At 42.5% G+C, this 19,133-nt stretch overlaps 2 protein-coding genes across 2 annotated transcripts in view; both read left to right on the plus strand.

Moving 5' to 3' along the window:
* Positions 1 to 9,808, plus strand: part of atp8b1 (ATPase phospholipid transporting 8B1) — a 30,958-nt gene extending 21,150 nt beyond the window's left edge. The window contains exons 17-30 of the mRNA XM_084035666.1: positions 292 to 480; positions 1,070 to 1,182; positions 1,300 to 1,464; positions 1,654 to 1,765; positions 2,655 to 2,730; positions 2,923 to 3,055; positions 4,424 to 4,552; positions 4,632 to 4,788; positions 4,874 to 5,097; positions 5,574 to 5,657; positions 5,852 to 6,097; positions 6,844 to 6,982; positions 7,591 to 7,721; positions 7,985 to 9,808. Of these exons, the coding sequence (XP_083891792.1) occupies positions 292 to 480; positions 1,070 to 1,182; positions 1,300 to 1,464; positions 1,654 to 1,765; positions 2,655 to 2,730; positions 2,923 to 3,055; positions 4,424 to 4,552; positions 4,632 to 4,788; positions 4,874 to 5,097; positions 5,574 to 5,657; positions 5,852 to 6,097; positions 6,844 to 6,982; positions 7,591 to 7,721; positions 7,985 to 8,218 (2,132 nt within the window). The 3' untranslated portion in view covers positions 8,219 to 9,808. The remainder of the gene's footprint in view (positions 1 to 291; positions 481 to 1,069; positions 1,183 to 1,299; positions 1,465 to 1,653; positions 1,766 to 2,654; positions 2,731 to 2,922; positions 3,056 to 4,423; positions 4,553 to 4,631; positions 4,789 to 4,873; positions 5,098 to 5,573; positions 5,658 to 5,851; positions 6,098 to 6,843; positions 6,983 to 7,590; positions 7,722 to 7,984) is intronic.
* A 1,764-nt stretch (positions 9,809 to 11,572) lies between these two features.
* On the plus strand, positions 11,573 to 19,133 carry LOC311029325 (uncharacterized protein; the record flags this gene model as incomplete). Its single annotated transcript, XM_084034421.1, has 3 exons — positions 11,573 to 13,135; positions 14,879 to 15,017; positions 16,724 to 19,133. 3 exons carry the CDS (start codon positions 11,573 to 11,575, stop codon positions 18,370 to 18,372), a joined length of 3,351 nt encoding a protein of 1,116 aa, XP_083890547.1. The 3' UTR covers positions 18,373 to 19,133.

Consider the following 19,133-nt stretch of genomic DNA (forward strand, 5'->3'; position numbering starts at 1 on the left):
CCGTTATCTATGTTCTCTTTAAAGCCACCAGACTCTTTTGATAAATAGTCATTTTACTACTCCTGTCTGTTTCTACATCTCCATCTACTGTAGGTCACACACTCACTACAGTTTACTAACTACCCCATTTTAAAATCGGCATGAAGCAGTATTTTAGTTCATGTAATTTCCATGTTTACATTTACACTTTGGTGACGATGAAAACGCTGATCGGTGAATTACTATAAAGGAGAAAAGTGCAGGTATCACATTAGACCCAACCCCCTCATGCATCGACCCTCTTTCTCTCAGGTGAGCTGGTGTACCAGGCGGCGTCTCCTGACGAGGGCGCCCTGGTGACGGCGGCCAGGAACTTCGGCTACGTGTTTCTGTCTCGTACGCAGGACACCATCACCATCAAGGAGCTGGACCAGGAGACCACCTACGAGATGCTGGCGCTGCTCGACTTCAACTCCGACCGCAAGCGCATGTCTATCATCTGTACGAACCCACACACACACACACACACACACATGCACACACACATGCTTTTAGTCGTACAGTAGTTAAAACAAATGCTAATGAGGAGCATTTTGACCAAATGGTAACGATCTACAACACGGGAGCTGCAGGCAAACGATGAAAATGACAGAATGAATCAAATCCCAAATTAGAGGATAAGTCTGGCAACTCTCCAATACCAAAACCAGAAATGAAACAATGCAACTCTACTCCCGTCGTTTGCTTCAGATTTTGGTTTATGGAGTTATGACTGTAAAATTCAGAATAAGTTGAAATGGTTCTTGAGACTGGCATACAATGATAAGGTATCGGCCATTGTTATGCAAGCTAGTATAATGTTAAATAAAAGGATTTCCACGTTTGCTGTTTATCAACATCCAAAAACATTAACAGGCTAAATAAGTAGTTTTAAAGTTGAGCCGAAACGTCATTTCAAGAGTGTCTGTCAATACGTCACCACATGGAAACGAGACAAAGTGACTTGTTCAGGACTGCTCTTGACTTGGGACGTGACTCCAGAATTCATAGTCACATCTGATGACTGTCTGTCTTTCTGTCTGTCTCTCAGTGAAATGTCCCGACGGTCGTATTCGTCTCTACTGCAAAGGAGCCGACACCGTCATCTACGAGCGACTTTCCCCCAACTCCAAACACAAAGAGACTTCCCAGACTGCTTTGGATGTGAGTTTCATCACGCTGTTATCCTCATTTGGATTTCACTTCCGTATACAGCAGATGTTTGTGTACATGTGTGCAGCTGTTTCTGTGGAAGGACACTAGCTGTGTTTTGTGCTTCAGATCTTTGCCAACGCGACCTTGCGGACTCTGTGCTTGTGCTACAAAGACATCAGCACAGAGGAGTACGAGGCCTGGTCCCGCAAGCACAAAGAGGCCCAGGTGTCGCTGGCAGACAGAGACGCCGCCCTCGACCACGTGTACGAGCAGATCGAGAGCAACCTGATGGTGAGTGGTGGCATAAATAAATCACAAATTAACCTTAAATGTATTGGATTCTTTATTGAATATTAAACAACTCTTGGTTTTTCTTTGTTCTGATGACCTTGAAGACAACCGATTTTCCCGATTTTCACAAAACCTGTAAAAACAAGGAGCCTCAGCCATATCTAACCTGCCGTGTCCCTCCATGTCCAGCTGATAGGGGCAACGGCCATCGAGGACAAATTACAGGACGGAGTACCAGAGACCATCGCCAAGCTGGCCAAGGCCGACATCAAGATCTGGGTCCTGACTGGAGATAAGAAAGGTTAGTCGACCTGTACTCGGGATTATCAGGCAATAACAAGCTATCTCAATGGAAAAACAAACAACAGTTAATTGGTTGAAGTACATTTATGATCTAGGAATATACAGGCAAGTCAACGTTTACAAATAGACATCTTATATACTGTCTATTAGTCTTATTTTAGATGTCAAATTGCTCAGTGGGTTTGATTGCTGTACATAAGATTTTATAATGCGTAATGTTGCCTGATGGATGCACTTTTCTTAACACACAGATTGATGCTCTGTCATCCTCATCAATTATTCTCATAATTAAAAGACATATAATCAAAGCTTCTATTGAGGTTTTCAAATGCCTTTCATTTTATGATTTTCATTTATTTTTTAAAGTTTAGTAATTTCCACAATTCACACTGCTTTTTGATTGAAAATCACACAAGTCTGAAATAACGCAGCCTCCACTGACACCTAATTCTACATATCGTATAATTCCAATAATGTTAGTTTAGCCCTGGGACAAAATAATTATATATAATTACAATTTATCAACTCAATATGTCACAACTATTGAGTGACGAATGGTCAGTTATTAATATTTCACATCAAGAACATACTAAATACTTGCCGACTGTGCAAATACTTAAGTTAATAGTTTACAACAACTCCATGATAAACCTCTTTGCAAACCTATTTCCTTCACGCCTGTCGATGAAGAACGATTCGGATTCATTGGTGAGAACATAAGTGTAATATGCACCCGTCATGAATCCGATATACGTTAGTGTTTGTAGTAAAGTAAGAACTTTGCTACCGTGGCCCGTTGTTCTGTTGCAGTATCTGCTTTAACTGACCATTAAAGTTGTGTGCCATGTTTTCTCCTCTTTCTTTAAATGTTGTATCTTTCTCCCCAGAAACGGCAGAGAACATTGGATTTTCTTGTTCACTTTTGACCGACGACATGCAGATCCACTACGGAGAAGACGTCAAGTGAGTTGATTTTAAACTTTCACAGCCTAAAATAGTACTAAAAGCCCTTAAGAGCAACTCTGAGGAATAATTTAAGTTCCTTTTCAGATCCTTTCTTCAATGGTGCTAAATTGAAATGCAGAGCATATCTGTGAAGTCTGGTTTTGGTGTGAAAGCAGCTCGTATCATTGTGTGTTTCTCCTGTGTCTCCAGTGACCAGCTGAGGATTCGTCAGACCAACAGGAGAAACGAGCCAAGAACTACCCGTCGAGGCAAAAGGCAACCTACACAGCCTTTCTTCCCCTCATCGGGCAAAAACGCTCTCGTTATCACTGGAGGATGGCTGGTGAGTCCATTCAAGATTAGCTGTGTTTTTGAAACGAGGGCAGGTGATTCTGTTTAGTATTTCGTTTATATAGAACAGTAGAAGTGCTGCTGGGAAAATCCCCAAATCTCCAAATGTCCCTCGAGCTAAGGTGGATAGTGTGGATTCATAGGTGTGGGCTTTTATTTGGGTTGGGGGCTGCAGCTGAAAGAATGCAACTAACATGCAGGAGGACTATGGTGGTAGACACAAAAACACAAGTCGGATTTAAGCCTCACCAGAAGTGCTTTTAATTCAGCTTTAGTTGTCTGTGAAGGCTCTCTGTCATCCAGGTAATCTTTGAAAGTTTTATCGTTGGCAACTGAACCTGCTTTAGGTTGTTGAAGACGTTTCTCCTCTCACCCAAGAGGCTTCTTCATCTCTCAGCAGAGGTCAAATACCTGAACTCCCCACTAGTCGGCTAGAACTGGCTTCTTTAACCCCTCTCTCAAACCATCCGTCTTCTTTGGCCAGAATGAGAATGAGTGTCCCTTGTCCTTGAGATGCAGATGGACTAATGAGTCCTGGTTTAGTTTCCTAATGTACAGATCTGTGCGTTCCTCATGCATGGGACTGCATACCACACATTGTCCAGCGTGTGTCGTGGTATTTTGTAATTTGGATGCGTCTGTGTCATGGTGTTGATGGTCTTGTGGTGGATGTGGTGACAGTTGTCAGTTTTCCACCTCAAATGAACTACTATCGCTTCCCTAAATGTTGTCATCTAGAGAGTCCCAGACGTCTGTCTGCCAGGCGGTCTGAAGGGAATACTCCCACATCAGCAGATCAGGAACCTAATGCAAACCTTATAATGACCTCATTCTCTATTCTCTGAATCTCTGAGAACACAGATGTAATATATGACTTATGACTAATACTATTTAAAGTTCTTTACTTTACAAAATATGAGACTTTTCAGAGGACACAGACATGTGGGATGTTTCTAATATGCAGAAATATAAAACGCATAAGCCATTAAAGTCCTGGAGTTTATACATGAATTAAAATGAATTAATGAATCATTGCAGTGAACATTTGAAGAGCTGAGTTCCCTAAACATGAGGCGAGAAGTATAAACAATGTCTACATGTGTGCTGACTCGGCAGCAGAATAATGCCAGCGTTTTACATCGGTTTATTCTGTTTTTATGTTGAGTATATTTTGTGTTTTCCTTTACGTAATTACATTATTACCATAAATTGATGTAAAAAAACAGGAACACATCAGTGCATAAAATGTATTAAAATAAGTGTTTGGTGCTTGAAATTACTTTCTATGTGCCCTCCCCCAAAATGTTGAAAGGAAACGTACACTATTTTATTGATTATAATTGTGTTTATTTCCTCTCAGAACGAGATCCTGTATGAAAAGAAGAAGAAACGCCGTCGCCTGCGTCTGCATCGCCTGGGAAAGAGACCGCCTCCCGCCGTCCCTCAGGACGGACAGCCGATGGACGACTGGGAGAAGGAGATGAGACAGGTACGGCTGAATAAGTGAACACTTTGGGCGAGTAGCGAGGAGATGTGACGATGACGAACATGTCGGCGTGTCTCTGCAGATCGACTTTGTGGACATGGCCTGCGAGTGCGAGGCGGTCATCTGCTGCCGCGTCACGCCGAAGCAGAAGGGTAACGTGGTGAGTTTGGTGAAGAAGTACAAGAAAGCTGTGACGCTGTCCATCGGAGACGGAGCCAACGACGTCAACATGATCAAGAGTAAGCACGCCGACGACTCCGCCCACGCTGAGGACAAACCGCCTTCAGCCACTCTAACGTCTCTCTCTGGCCTCCCTCCCTCCAGCTGCAGACATCGGCGTTGGAATCAGCGGTCAGGAGGGCATGCAGGCCGTCATGTCCAGCGACTACGCCTTCGCCCAGTTCCGTTACCTGGAGCGCCTCCTGCTGGTGCACGGACGCTGGTCCTACATCCGGATGTGCAAGTTCTTGCGTTTCTTCTTCTTCAAGAACTTCGCCTTCACACTGGTTCACTTCTGGTACTCCTTCTTCAATGGATACTCCGCACAGGTCAGCAGCCGTTCTCCTCCTCGGGTGTATTTGACCCACAATTCAAGTCATGTCATCTAATTAAGCTCCAAATATTGAGATTGATAATCCAGGTGTGGCAACAGATAAAGGGAGTAAAATGTACCTAAAAGTTTACCTTTTAACAGTGGGTTTTCAGATCATGAATGAAATAAAAGGATAACCTTTTAGAACTTTTGACAGTTTATACTGACTTCGGACAGTTGGAATTATTTTCCAGGATGTTGGTGAAAAAGGTGAGTCTGGAGCTTTGCTGGTCTTGGAAAGAAATTCAATAACGGCGGGTCAGACTTTTAAGAAATCAGAACCCGTCAATGAAATATCAATCTCTAATATACAGTCTGTGGTTGAACCCCAACCAATCATAGCCTGCCATTTATCACAACTTGCCTAACATGTCGAGGTGATCGGTAAGTTGCCATTGACCAACACACTGAATAATCTTCCCCTGTCTGCAGGTCACCTATGAAGACTGGTTCATCACTCTCTACAATCTCTGTTACAGCAGCTTACCTGTTCTGCTAGTTGGGCTTCTTGACCAGGTAAACACAAGCTTTTGGTGGTTTTGGTTATTTATATTTTTTCCATAAAGCTCCTTCCCAAATTTCAACCTTCCATTGTTTTACTGTAAAGTAACGGCAAAGTAAGCAGTACAGTTGTGCAGGTTGATGAGGAAGTTAATGTGTAAGGTGTCTGAGATGCAGGTTGATCGTGGCCTCGTTTCCCCCTCCTGCAGGACGTTAACGACAAACTGAGCCTGAAGTTCCCCAAGCTCTACCTGCCCGGCCAACAGGGGTTGCTGTTCAACTACAAGAATTTCTTCATCAGTTTGTTCCACGGCATCTTCGTCTCGCTCATCATCTTCTTCATCCCGTACGGAGCCTTCCTGCAGACCATGGGGCAGGACGGCGAGGCCCCGTCCGACTACCAGTCGTTTGCCGTGGTCACCGCCTCGTCGCTCATCTTCACCGTCAACCTGCAGGTGAGTTGTGTTCAACATCAGGGCTGCAGGCGAGTACGATAGGAATGAGTGTCAGCTATCCTGCACTTCTGGTTCCCAACTAGTCCGCCCTTAGCTTTGTGGTGGTGACGTGAAGTCATGTGACTGTGGTTGAGTTTGTTCATAGGAAGCCCTTTACTTCTGGTGATTGTATTTACAATCAAAAACTACATTTTAAACGTAAAATTGTCTCTTTGTCGATGATTGCTAACTCTTATTAGATAAGAACATGCTAGTATGTTAATGGTAACGTGTTGATTTGAATCGGCTACAATTTAATTTCATTCAGTGGATTAGCTTCAAATAAAAAAAAAAAGTACTGATATGTTCTGAATTAAATATTTGAAGCAGTGGAACAGAAACACATAAGATACTTTTCATCGTGGAATTATTTTTCAAACCTTAAAGCAACTCAGGGAGAAATATAATAGAAAGAGATTAAGAGGTTTAGAAGAGTGTTTTATTTTACATGAATGACCTGTTTTATTCAGAAAAACATCTGCAAAGTTTTATAACACTTAATGAATTTTATTGTAATGCATCTCAACTTGTAAACTTAGACTATGTTAATTGAAACTTGAATGAATGAATTATGCTATTTTTACTTCTTTTATCTTATTCTCTTTTCAAGTAGGACTGTTTATATCTAATAGATGAGGTATCTCCACAAGCTTCTCTCCTGCATAATGGTGAAACCTCCTCTTCCTCCTCCCCCTCTTGTTGGTCAGATCTCTCTGGATACCTCCTACTGGACCTTCGTGAACTGCTTCGCGGTTTTGGGCAGCATAGCCATCTACTTTGGCATCATGTTCGATATCCACAGTGCTGGGATCCACGTCATCTTCCCCTCAGTGTTCACCTTCACCGGTCAGTCACCAACCGGCCACCACCATGCGACGCACTTACCGGTCAACTTGTAGGCAGACAAGTCAACCGGTCTCCAACACCACACAGACCATTCGTTGTTCAACGGGGGGTTTAGTGAACAATATATCATAGCTTAGTAACTGTAACTTGTAGGAAGAGATACTCTGCAGCTCATTTTGGAGAGTGGTATTTGTGATGTTTAAGATTTTATCATTTTTCACTGAATAGGATGTTCGCAAAAAAAGATTTATCTTCTCTGTGACGCAATACAAATGTATTTTTTAATGTTTTTTCTGGATATTTTCATGAATTGCAATTATTTTGGCCAATAATGACATTACATTTTCATATGGTATGTAAGTGACTCATTTAAAAAAAAAAAGAAGAAGAAGAAAAATAAGGGTTATGTGAGAACAACATAATACTCTCAATGATCTGACATTCTTCCTTATCATATTGAGCCTTTTTGAAGCTTTTTAGTTTTTTTGTCTGCTCAGTGTTTTTGCTGATGACTCCAGCAGTGTCGGCTGTCTTTAGTAGAGGTGGATCATTAAATGCCAGATGAAACACGGCCCTCCTCTCATCACGTGTATGTTTTGTGTTTGCAGGTGCAGCGTCTAACGCTCTGCGTCAGCCCTACCTGTGGTTAACCATCATCCTGACCGTGGGCATCAGCCTGCTGCCCATCATCTGCATCCAGTTCCTCCATAAAAGCATCTGGCCCTCTGTAGGAGATAAGGTAGGAGCAACCTCAAAGTGTGGTAATTCTGGAAGCAACAGCATTTCATGAATGAAGAAGTCTGAGAAAGCAACGCATCGAGAATATATATAATATGTAATTTTGTGGAAGATGGAAGCCAGTTTGTAGCACTTGAGAAATAAAGCTTTGATGTTAAATTCATGAAATGTTAGTAGCTGAACTATATGTGACCATGTACTGCCTCTTTTTCCACATAGCAGTGTTTCTCTAATGTTCCCTGCTCATTTCCCATCATCCCCCAGATCCAGAGAAACAGGAAGAGATACGAGATGGAGATGGCAGAGGAGGAGAGGAAAAAGCCATCAGCCTTCCAACGTGGCCGCCGTTCCCGCCGCTCCGGCTACGCCTTCTCTCACTCCCGTGGCTACGCCGACCTCATCTCGTCTGGGCGGAGCATTCGGCGGCGCCCGGCGGGCCGCAGCGGACCCCAGGACAGCATCAGGGAGATGCCCCAGAGAGAGGCCGAAAACATCTGACAAAGCTGAGTCGGAGACGGAGCAAAACTGTTGCCAGATGGGTTGTAAATATTTGGAAAAGTTTGAGCTCTTTGTTGCTCTTAATCTGTGGATTCGCTGCGGAAGTGGTCAACATCAGAAACTGCACAGAAAGACAGCCTGGTCCGGGTTTAAAGCAACCTCTTCCTTTGGGGAAGTTCCTTAGGAGGAGATAAAGGAAACTAAGGCTAACTACATTCTGTAGAAATGAAATGAGCAGCCTCAGCAGAAAGTTTAAGGATATGTGACTGAATGTGTCTTTGCTCCAGTCTGTGACTCTACTGCCTCCAGTTCCTCCTCTATGCACAGACTCTTAAAAAAAAAAAAAAAAAAAAAAAAACATTAAAAAAAAAGCTCACGAAGACATGTCCGCCGTTACCGGGTTCGAGGTCATGCAGCGACTGTGTGACTAACATCGTTGTTTAACTCAGGATTTTTAAAATAAAAGCCTTATTTTTAGCCAGTCTGTCCCGGCTCACCACTACTGATGCTGGATGTGGAGTCGCAATGTTATTTAATGTGATACTATTTTTCTTTGACATTCTCAGTTTTAGCCCCATGTCTGTGGAGCACTTGATATGTTAGTGTTTTAATCAAATTATATTGATATCTATATATTCCAGTCAATTTGTCCGGTGGCGACATGAAATCAAACATTTGTTAGTTCAGTTCTTCCTTCCGTTTTGATGCAAATGCAAAGATTTTCCTCCACGTTAAAACAATTAGCTGAAGCTAAACATATCAAGGTATCCTCTTTTAATGTTTTATTATAAATAATGGTGGGATATTACTATGCCAGGCTATGCAAGGTGGTTGGATGTTCTAAAGTGTGTCTTAATTTAAAATTAAGTTGTAAATGGTTATCTTTTCATGTCCCAAGTGTCTTTTGAGATGGATGTTATAGTGACTAATTTGAGGGACCTCATCTTTCAGCTTTAAACTCTTTTTAAAAACCTCTTTCAAACCAGAATCCTTATTATTTGTTCTTTACCTCACCCTTTGTTCTTTTTATTTGCCCTAATGTGCTGTAAACACACTGGAGATGCTGCAACAAGCTCCAGTTCGGCTTCCTTCAAGAACAGTGTTTGCACAATGTAAATTCAAGTGTGCCTTACTTCTAATGGGGAAAGAAACACAACAGGGAGGTGTAAGTTTGTCTTCATTTGAATATGTCTTAGATGTTTATTCTGTTCTGTATATATTTCTTGTTTTTACGTTTTGAAAGTAAAATCAGAAGTGAAGAGATAATGAGGATTTCTGTGTTTGCCACTGGTCGTTTACAAGGAACCCAAAGGTGACGATTGTCTTTTTCTAGTCCTATAATCACATTTAGGAAAACCTCTGAAGAGTGCTAATCCAAAACTGACACATTCCTGTTCTGGCTGTTACCGTTTCCCCTTCATCCTAGTGTTACTCTATGCCGACCATGTCTTTTTATTACTGAATGAATGAAGGCAGTAGATGAGGACTGCTGTTGATTGGACCAGCAACAGTTTGGTTTCTGTCATATTCTGGTATTTTATCATGTGGTTGTTAATAAAAGCCAAGGGCACATTTAGCAATCTGAAACAAGTGTTTGTTATTGTCATGACTCGTGCCTCTCATTTTATGTATAAATGGGGTGATTTAAATGTAATGGGGTGATTAGGTCAGGGTATTAAGAAGTACCTTTACCTAAATGGTAGCCTACTTATTTTGGTGCGTATGAAGACTGAAGCCAAAACAATATAATTCATTTACCAAAATAAGTAATATTTTTATGAAAATGTCCAAACAAAATATTTACGTACGTTTTTTTTGATAGTTGACTATCATTATTATCTACAATTATCAATTATTTAAATAATTAGTTAAGTAAAGAAACAATTCAACAGAGGTAATTAAAATGTTTTCTCAGGGACTAATTTGTTTGAAAGACTACAGTTGCTATGAAAAATGTTGAAATGTATAGCCTACTGATATTTCCAGGAAAGGATGTTGCTGCTAAATTAATAAATATAATTTATTACACAAAGTGAAAAAGTTAACCATTATAAAATCCACATGCAAGAGGAGAAATGAGAAGATGCTGACTTGCTTTGACCACTCCTCCTGGAATGTATGCAAACCTGGTAAACAAAACCAAAGTTGGTTCCCATCACATCATTGACATGTTCAAGAAAAAACAAAGTACTTCCTATGTAACTCTGAAGAGTGCCTCTGCGAAGCATGTCTGTAACTATATGAGTTACTCGGCTCACATAAAACATTGTTTACATCAGGTGGTCCTCATGCTGCCCTCCTGAGCCTCCTACACTTTCTGATCTCAAGATCACTTCTCGGGAGTCAAAGGTCAAACCAGTAATTCTTCATCAATTCACTCATTCATTCCAGTCCAGTCCAGTATTCACAAGCACACCAGGGTACTTGTCTGAGGAACCACCTCATTAGCCACTTCTTTAATAAGAACAGGAGTCACCACAGTATTCTTCAATGATACACATCCGCCATTGTTTCCTTCAGGACAAATAGGAAATCTGAAAACTGGCTTTAACTCTTTCTAGTCATGATCCATGTTTTGAACAGCAAATACCTGTTGAAGTCATCAGGAGATGCTGGTTTAGCCAAACGGGCTAAATGACGGAGCTAACCGCATTTACGGAGGTCACATTGAGTTGAGAAGTTACATTATGATGCGTTATTCAGGCTCTATTAAGTAATAAATAGCATTGGGCGAAATGTTTAAAGTTATCACAGTGTGTTCAATTGTAATCTTGTAAAATGGAAGTTTGTGTTGAGGATGAACCCAGTTGTTTGAAAGAAATGTTTTCACATATAAAATAGATATTTTAAAGGGAATGAATGAAAAAAATTAGAGTTGTTTGTTTTCTTTCTGTGTGGAAGCGACACCTAACGTCACATCATTGAAGGAGATACACTTTAATGAACTATAGTGTGAACAGGAACAGGACTGAGGCTCCATCAGATCTATGGTGGACCAGAAACAGAGTCATTCTCCTTCAAATGAACTGACAATGTGAACAAAATATAGAACTGAGTCCCTTTTCTGTTGCTCCACTTTAAGAGGACTGGGTTTGGTTCGTTTAAAGAGGACTATATGTGAATACACCATAAATGTCCCTCCTTCCTCTCCCTGTTATCAATGACAGCCAGTGCCGGTCGGTCCACATGTTTCCTGTTCTGCTCCGCCTCTCACAGATCTGCAAGTTGAGATATGGGTGTAACCAACAGGCATAACAGTGAACGTGACAATGGTTGAGCTTGGACCAGTGCCCAGCCCCTTTCTTGTGTGACAAAGTGAAACCATTTCACATTCATACATGTCAGAGAGGGGAAATGGCACAGCGAGAATTTCAGTTGGAGCAGCAAAAGCTCTGCTGTTCCATCTGTTTGGATCTACTGAAGGATCCGGTGACGATTCCCTGTGGTCACAACTACTGTATGAACTGTATTCAAGGCTACTGGGATGAAGAGGATATCCACAGCTGTCCTCAGTGCAGACGGATCTTCATACCTAGGCCTGTCCTGTTGAAAAACACCATGTTGGCAGATTTACTGGAGGAGCTGGAGAAGATTGGACTCCAAGCTGCTCCTGCTGATCTCTGCTACGCTGGACCTGAAGACGGAGCCTGTGAATCACCTGACAAGCTGGTCGATGCGTCCGAGGAGCTCCAGGAGAACACCTGCACTCGGCACACGGAGGTGATGAAGATCTTCTGCCGCACTGATCACCAGTGTATCTGTTATCTCTGCTCCATGGATGAACACAAAGGTCACGACACAGTCTCAGCTGCAGCAGAAAGGACGGAGAGGCAGAAGGAGCCCGAGGCGATGCGGCAAGAGTTCCAGCAGAGAATCCAGAACAGAGAGAGAGATGTGAAGGTGCTTCAGCAGGAGGGGGAGGCCATCAACCGCTCCGTAGACACAGCCATGGAGGTCAGCGAGAAGGTCTTCACAGATCTGATCCGTCTCATTGAGAAAAGAAGTTCTGATGTGAAGCAGCGGATCAGATCTCAGCAGGAATTTGAAGCAAGGGGAGTCAAAGAGCTTCAGGAGAAGTTCAAGGAGGAGATCTCTGAACTGAGGAGCAAAGATGCTGAGCTGGAGCAGCTCTCACGCAGCGAGGACCACACCCAGTTTCTACTCAAGTACCCCCTTCTGTCCGGTCTTGGTGAATCTACAGAGTCACCCAGTACAAATATCTGTCCTCTGAAGTACTTTGACGGCGTGCCAGTGGCTGTGTTAGAGGCCAGAGATCAACTGCAGGACATTCTTAGCGAGGAATGGATCAAGATCTCATATGCATTGTCCAACCTGGATGTGTTACTGTCACAAACAGAGCCAAAGACCAGAGATGACTTCTTCAAATATTCACAAAGAATCACACTGGATCCAAACACAGCGCACAGTCGGCTGTTATTATCCGAGGGGAACAGAAAAGTGACGAACATGATTAGAAAACAGTCTTATTCTAGACACCCGGATCGATTTATCAGCAGGTCCCAGGTCCTGAGTCAAGAGAGTCTGAGTGGACGTCACTACTGGGAGGTGGAGTGGAGTGGGCCGGGAGTTTATATCGCTGTCACATACAAGGATATTAGCAGAAGAGGAGTAGGAAGTCAGTTTGGGAACAATAACAAGTCTTGGGCTTTAGTTTGTTCAGATGACGGTTATGAATTCAATCATAACAAGATGAGTGTTTTCATTCCTTGTCCCGAGTCCTCCACAGTAGGAGTGTACCTGGATCACAGGGCAGGGCTTCTGTGTTTCTACAGCATCTCTGAAAACATGACTCTCCTCCACAGAGTCCAGACCACGTTCACCCAGCCGCTCTATGCCGGACTAAGGGCTTATAGTCATGCCGGTGTCGGATCATCGGCTGAGACAAAAGACAAAAGCTAAAGCACTGGGTGAGATTCTGTGTGTAAACAGACTAAGATGACGGTGCACACCAGGGTACTGGTATGGACACCATTTTTGTTGATAAATGACATTTACGCGATTTGCATATTACTTCATCAGATTTGCTTCAGACTTGATTGCCATCACGTGTGTCTTAAAAGATCTGTGCTGAGTAGTGAAGAATCACACAAATCAGAAGTAATACTTGGTGGGAATAATTGGGTATAATATTAGGTTTATAGCACTTGGATTTGTGAACATAAAATATTTTATAATTAATTATTATTATTAGTAGTATTTTTTTTAAAATCATTTTCTTGTATAGGATATGAGTTGGTAAATGAGTTACATCATGTGTATGGATATAAGATATATTAAAAGATTGAAACAGAATCCTTAAACATATTTACCAAGATGTACTGATTGGCAGTGAACAAAATATATCCATCCATCCATCCATCCATCTTCTACCGCTTATCCTGTATTTTAGGGTCGCGGGGGGGCTGGAGCCGATCCCAGCTGTCATTGGGTGAAGGCAGGGTACACCCTGGACAGGACGCCAGTCTATCACAGGGCCGACATGTAGAGACAAACAACCATTCACACTCACATTCACACCTACGGGCAATTTAGAGTCACCAATTAACCTATCCCCATCCTGCATGTCTTTGGACTGTGGGAGGCAGCCGGAGAACCCGCAGAGAACCCACGCTTACACGGGGAGAACATGCAAACTCCACACAGAAGGAGCCCGGGCCGACCCGGGAATCGAACCCGGGACCCTCTTGCTGTGAGGCGAGAGTGCTACCCACTACACCACCGTGCAGCCCACAAAATATATCAATAAAGCTTATTTTGGATTTTTCAAAATGAATACAGCTTGTGTGCTTATTCCAGAAATGATTAAAGCTACAGAAGGAAATATGAGTATTACTGAGGGCATTTCCCCACTTAGACATAACAAAGTGTGGATGTGGAAAACAGACTAAAAGGAAGCAGCAGGACAGTTAAACGCCTCCATGTGAATGAAGTCATGCACACATTGTTTTTATGTTTTCACTCTTGATGATGTATTTTTGTCCCAGTGAGATTTTTCAATTGAATTTCAATTATTCCAGAAAATGAGATCAATAAATTCATCATACTTATTTGGTTCAGCGAGATAATCTTGACAGACGAACACCACTTTCAGCTCATGACCATAGGTGAGGTTTGGATGGACTGGTAGATTGAGAGCTTTGCCCTCCAATTCATAGACAGGATTAGTGACACTACTTTGACTGTGCTATGATGAAACCAAAAGATGTTAAAAGGACAGTTACTCAGTTTATTCACTGCAGTTTTTACAAAATTGATAAAGCACTAAATCCCAGTCTCTGGAGAAAATTAACCAATTTTTATGGAGGAAGCCGACTGCTGCAGGAAGTGAACAGCAAAGGAGCCGTTATATTCGGTAGCATCAGTAGTGGATATGAAATAACTCCAAAACAAGATGCACGGGATGCTGGTACTCGTTCAGTGGATGCTCAACTTGTAGACTTCTATTTAAATTGTCCATTTTTACCAGCCTTTAGATTGACTCTTGAAACTTGAATGAATGAATTATGCTATTTTTACTTCTTTTATCTTATTCTCTTTTCAAGTAGGACTGTTTATATCTAATAGATGAGGTATCTCCACAAGCTTCTCTCCTGCATAATGGTGAAACCTCCTCTTCCTCCTCCCCCTCTTGTTGGTCAGATCTCTCTGGATACCTCCTACTGGACCTTCGTGAACTGCTTCGCGGTTTTGGGCAGCATAGCCATCTACTTTGGCATCATGTTCGATATCCACAGTGCTGGGATCCACGTCATCTTCCCCTCAGTGTTCACCTTCACCGGTCAGTCACCAACCGTCCACCACCATGCGACGCACTTACCGGTCGACTTGTAGGCAGACAAGTCGACCGGTCTCCAACACCACACAGACCATTCGTTGTTCAACGGGGGGTTTAGTGAACAATATATCGTAGCTTAGTAACTGTAACTTGTAGGAAGAGATACTCTGCAGCTCATTTTGGAGAGTGGTATCTTTCCAGAAACAGTCAACACATCACCCTCGATGTTACATGGTAACATGTATGTTCACATACTGTCTTGAAGCATAACGCTAAACTATTTCTTGGTTGTTCAAGTAGAGATGGAATGATATAGGTTTTAATCACAGATCATGATTCAAAGAAACTAAAAAATCTCAATGGGTTGGGAAATGTCCATGATTGGGATATTTGTGAATATCGTCCTGAGTGACTAGCATGCTATCATGGTAGAGAAGTGACAAAAAGAGCCTGATTTGAAAAATACAGGGTATAAAATACATTTAAATGTGTTTTATGTATCCTTTATTTATGCAGGGAGCATTATGATCATCAACTTATTTAAGATCTTTAAGATTTGATCATTTTTCACTGAATAGGATGTTCGCAAAAAAGATTTATCTTCTCTGTGACGCAATACAAATGTATTTCTTAATGTTTTTTTTTTTTCTCTATTCAGTAACAAATAGCATTGGGCGAAATTTGATTTCAGAGGTGGGGGGGACAGAAGTATTTTCAATAAAACTCTAACTCTTTCAGTTCACTGTTTTCTAGTAGTTCTTCTAGTTTTCTATTGCTACTTTTAAGTTCTCTGTTCCCTTTTTTGGTTTGACTGGTTGTAAATCATGTAGCAAAACATTATCACCCAATTCTAATCCAATAGTAATAATAACAACTCTATAATAATACATTTTATTGATCAGATTATTGAGAGCTTTGTAAATGATGAGGAGGATCTTGAAGTGGATATGCTGCTTTATTGGGAGCCAGTGAAGGTGTTGCAGGATGGGTGCAACGCATTTCTTTGAGTAACTTACACTTTGACTTCTAAAGAAGTCTCTTATGTCCACTTTTCTTTTTTTAGACATCCTGGCTGCGTCTAATTACCAAACACACACACGCGCACATATGCACATGGACACCGATTCAAACGTTAATGTAAATGAAACCTCTGATATTACAATCCTTGTAGCTGACGTGAATCAGGCAGAACAAACTCCCAACGCACAGTAGCGGACTCCTGTAGGCAGGGCAGTTGCTAGGAATTCTGGGCCCCCTGAAAGAATATCTGTGTGGGCCCCTCTACCCATTCATTGCCAGCTACTGGGGGCTGTGTGTGGGCCCTAGCGGGCTGTGGGCCCTTAGAATTGTCATCACCTTTCCCCCCTATACGACGGCACTGCCTGTAGGACTCCTGATCCTGACCGCAGACAAGCAGACCAGCGTGCAAGCAAGATGGAGTGACAGCGGGGACGGCCAATCACACAAGAAACGGCAGAGCCAATCGAGGAGCTTGTGGGCGGTCTAAACTAAGGGAAACAGGCTTCAGTTTGAGCGGCCGTGTTCCGCTTGGTCCTAGCGCTTGACGCGTCTGTTTTCCTAAAGCGTAACATTTGTTTTTGGACGGTAAAAAGTGCAGGGGGCATGTCCCCTGTGTCCCCCCCCCCCCCCCCCACAAATTACGTCCGTGTATGGGTGTAACCAACAGGCATAACAGTGAACGTGACAATGGTTGAGCTTGGACCAGTGCCCAGCCCCTTTCTTGTGTGACAAAGTGAAACCATTTCACATTCATACATGTCAGAGAGGGGAAATGGCGCAGCTAGAATTTCAGGTGGAGCAGCAAAAGCTCTGCTGTTCCATCTGTTTGGATCGCCTGAAGGATCCGGTGACGATTCCCTGTGGTCACAACTACTGTATGAACTGTATTCAAGGCTACTGGGATGAAGAGGATATCCACAGCTGTCCTCAGTGCAGACGGATCTTCATACCGAGGCCTGTCCTGTTGAAAAACACCATGTTGGCAGATTTACTGGAGGAGCTGGAGAAGATTGGACTCCAAGCTGCTCCTGCTGATCTCTGCTACGCTGGACCTGAAGACAGAGCCTGTGAATCACCTGACAAGCTGGTCGATGTGTCCAAGCAGCTCCAGGAGAACACCTGCACTCGGCACAAGGAGGTGATGAAGATCTTCTGCCGCACTGATCACCAGTGTATCTGTTATCTCTGCTCCATGGATGAACACAAAGGTCACGACACAGTCTCAGCTGCAGCAGAAAGGACGGAGAGGCAGAAGGAGCTCGAGGCGATGCGGCAAGAGTTCCAGCAGAGAATCCAGAACAGAGAGAGAGATGTGAAGGTGCTTCAGCAGAAGGGGGAGGCCATCAACCGCTCCGTAGACACAGCCATGGAGGTCAGCGAGAAGGTCTTCACAGATCTGATCCGTCTCATTGAGAAAAGAAGTTCTGATGTGAAGCAGCGGATCAGATCTCAGCAGGAAATTGAAGCAAGGGGAGTCAAAGAGCTTCAGGAGAAGGTCAAGGAGGAGATCTCTGAACTGAGGAGCAAAGATGCTGAGCTGGAGCAGCTCTCACGCAGCGAGGACCACACCCAGTTTCTACTCAAGTACCCCCTTCTGTCCGGTCTTGGTGAATCTACAGAGTCACCCAGTACAAATATCTGTCCTCTGAAGTACTTTGACGGCGTGCCAGTGGCTGTGTTAGAGGCCAGAGATCAACTGCAGGACATTCTTAGCGAGGAATGGATCAAGATCTCATATGCATTGTCCAACCTGGATGTGTTACTGTCACAAACAGAGCCAAAGACCAGAGATGACTTCTTCAAATATTCACAAAGAATCACACTGGATCCAAACACAGCGCACAGTCGGCTGTTATTATCCGAGGGGAACAGAAAAGTGACGAACATGATTAGAAAACAGTCTTATTCTAGACACCCGGATCGATTTATCAGCAGGTCCCAGGTCCTGAGTCAAGAGAGTCTGAGTGGACGTCACTACTGGGAGGTGGAGTGGAGTGGGCCGGGAGTTTATATCGCTGTCACATACAAGGATATTAGCAGAAGAGGAGTAGGAAGTCAGTTTGGGAACAATAACAAGTCTTGGGCTTTAGTTTGTTCAGATGACGGTTATGAATTCAATCATAACAAGACGAGTGTGTTCATTCCTTGTCCCGAGTCCTCCACAGTAGGAGTGTACCTGGATCACAGGGCAGGGCTTCTGTGTTTCTACAGCATCTCTGAAAACATGACTCTCCTCCACAGAGTCCAGACCACGTTCACCCAGCCGCTCTATGCCGGACTAAGGGCTTATAGTCATGCCGGTGTCGGATCATCGGCTGAGACAAAAGACAAAAGCTAAAGCACTGGGTGAGATTCTGTGTGTAAACAGACTAAGATGACGGTGCACACCAGGGTACTGGTATGGACACCATTTTGTTGATAAATGACATTTACGCGATTCGCATATTACTTCATCAGATTTGCTTCAGACTTGATTGCCATCACGTGTGTCTTAAAAGATCTGTGCTGAGTAGTGAAGAATCACACAAATCAGAAGTAATACTTGGTGGGAATAATTGGGTATAATATTACCATAACAGTAAATACATTTCTATAATGAGATTTAAACTCAAAAAAGGAAAAGAATCTTCAGTTTTTTTGTAAAAAGATTGCTTATTAGTTTATTGTTGCTATTCACAATCACTGCTCATATAACTAAAACAAAACATGTATTAAACAGTTAACATTCAGTTAAAGTTAATTGTTCAAGAAGAGAAATGTGTCATTTTAAGCAGAACTTTCTGTTATATCTGTTTGGTGGTTTGTCAGTAAAAATACCTCTGATTACTGAAATAAGGGGCAGAAAGCCAGAATGAGGTTTATAGCACTTGGATTTGTGAACATAAAATATTTTATAATTAATTATTATTATTAGTAGTATTTTTTTTAAAATCATTTTCTTGTATAGGATATGAGTTGGTAAATGAGTTACATCATGTGTATGGATATAAGATGTATTAAAAGATTGAAACAGAATCCTTAAACATATTTACCAAGATGTACTGATTGGCAGTGAACAAAATATATCAATAAAGCTTATTTTGGATTTTTCAAAATGAA

Source organism: Eutrigla gurnardus (genome assembly GCF_963514095.1).
Source record: "Eutrigla gurnardus genome assembly, chromosome: 19".
Taxonomy (NCBI): Eukaryota; Metazoa; Chordata; class Actinopteri; order Perciformes; family Triglidae; genus Eutrigla; species Eutrigla gurnardus.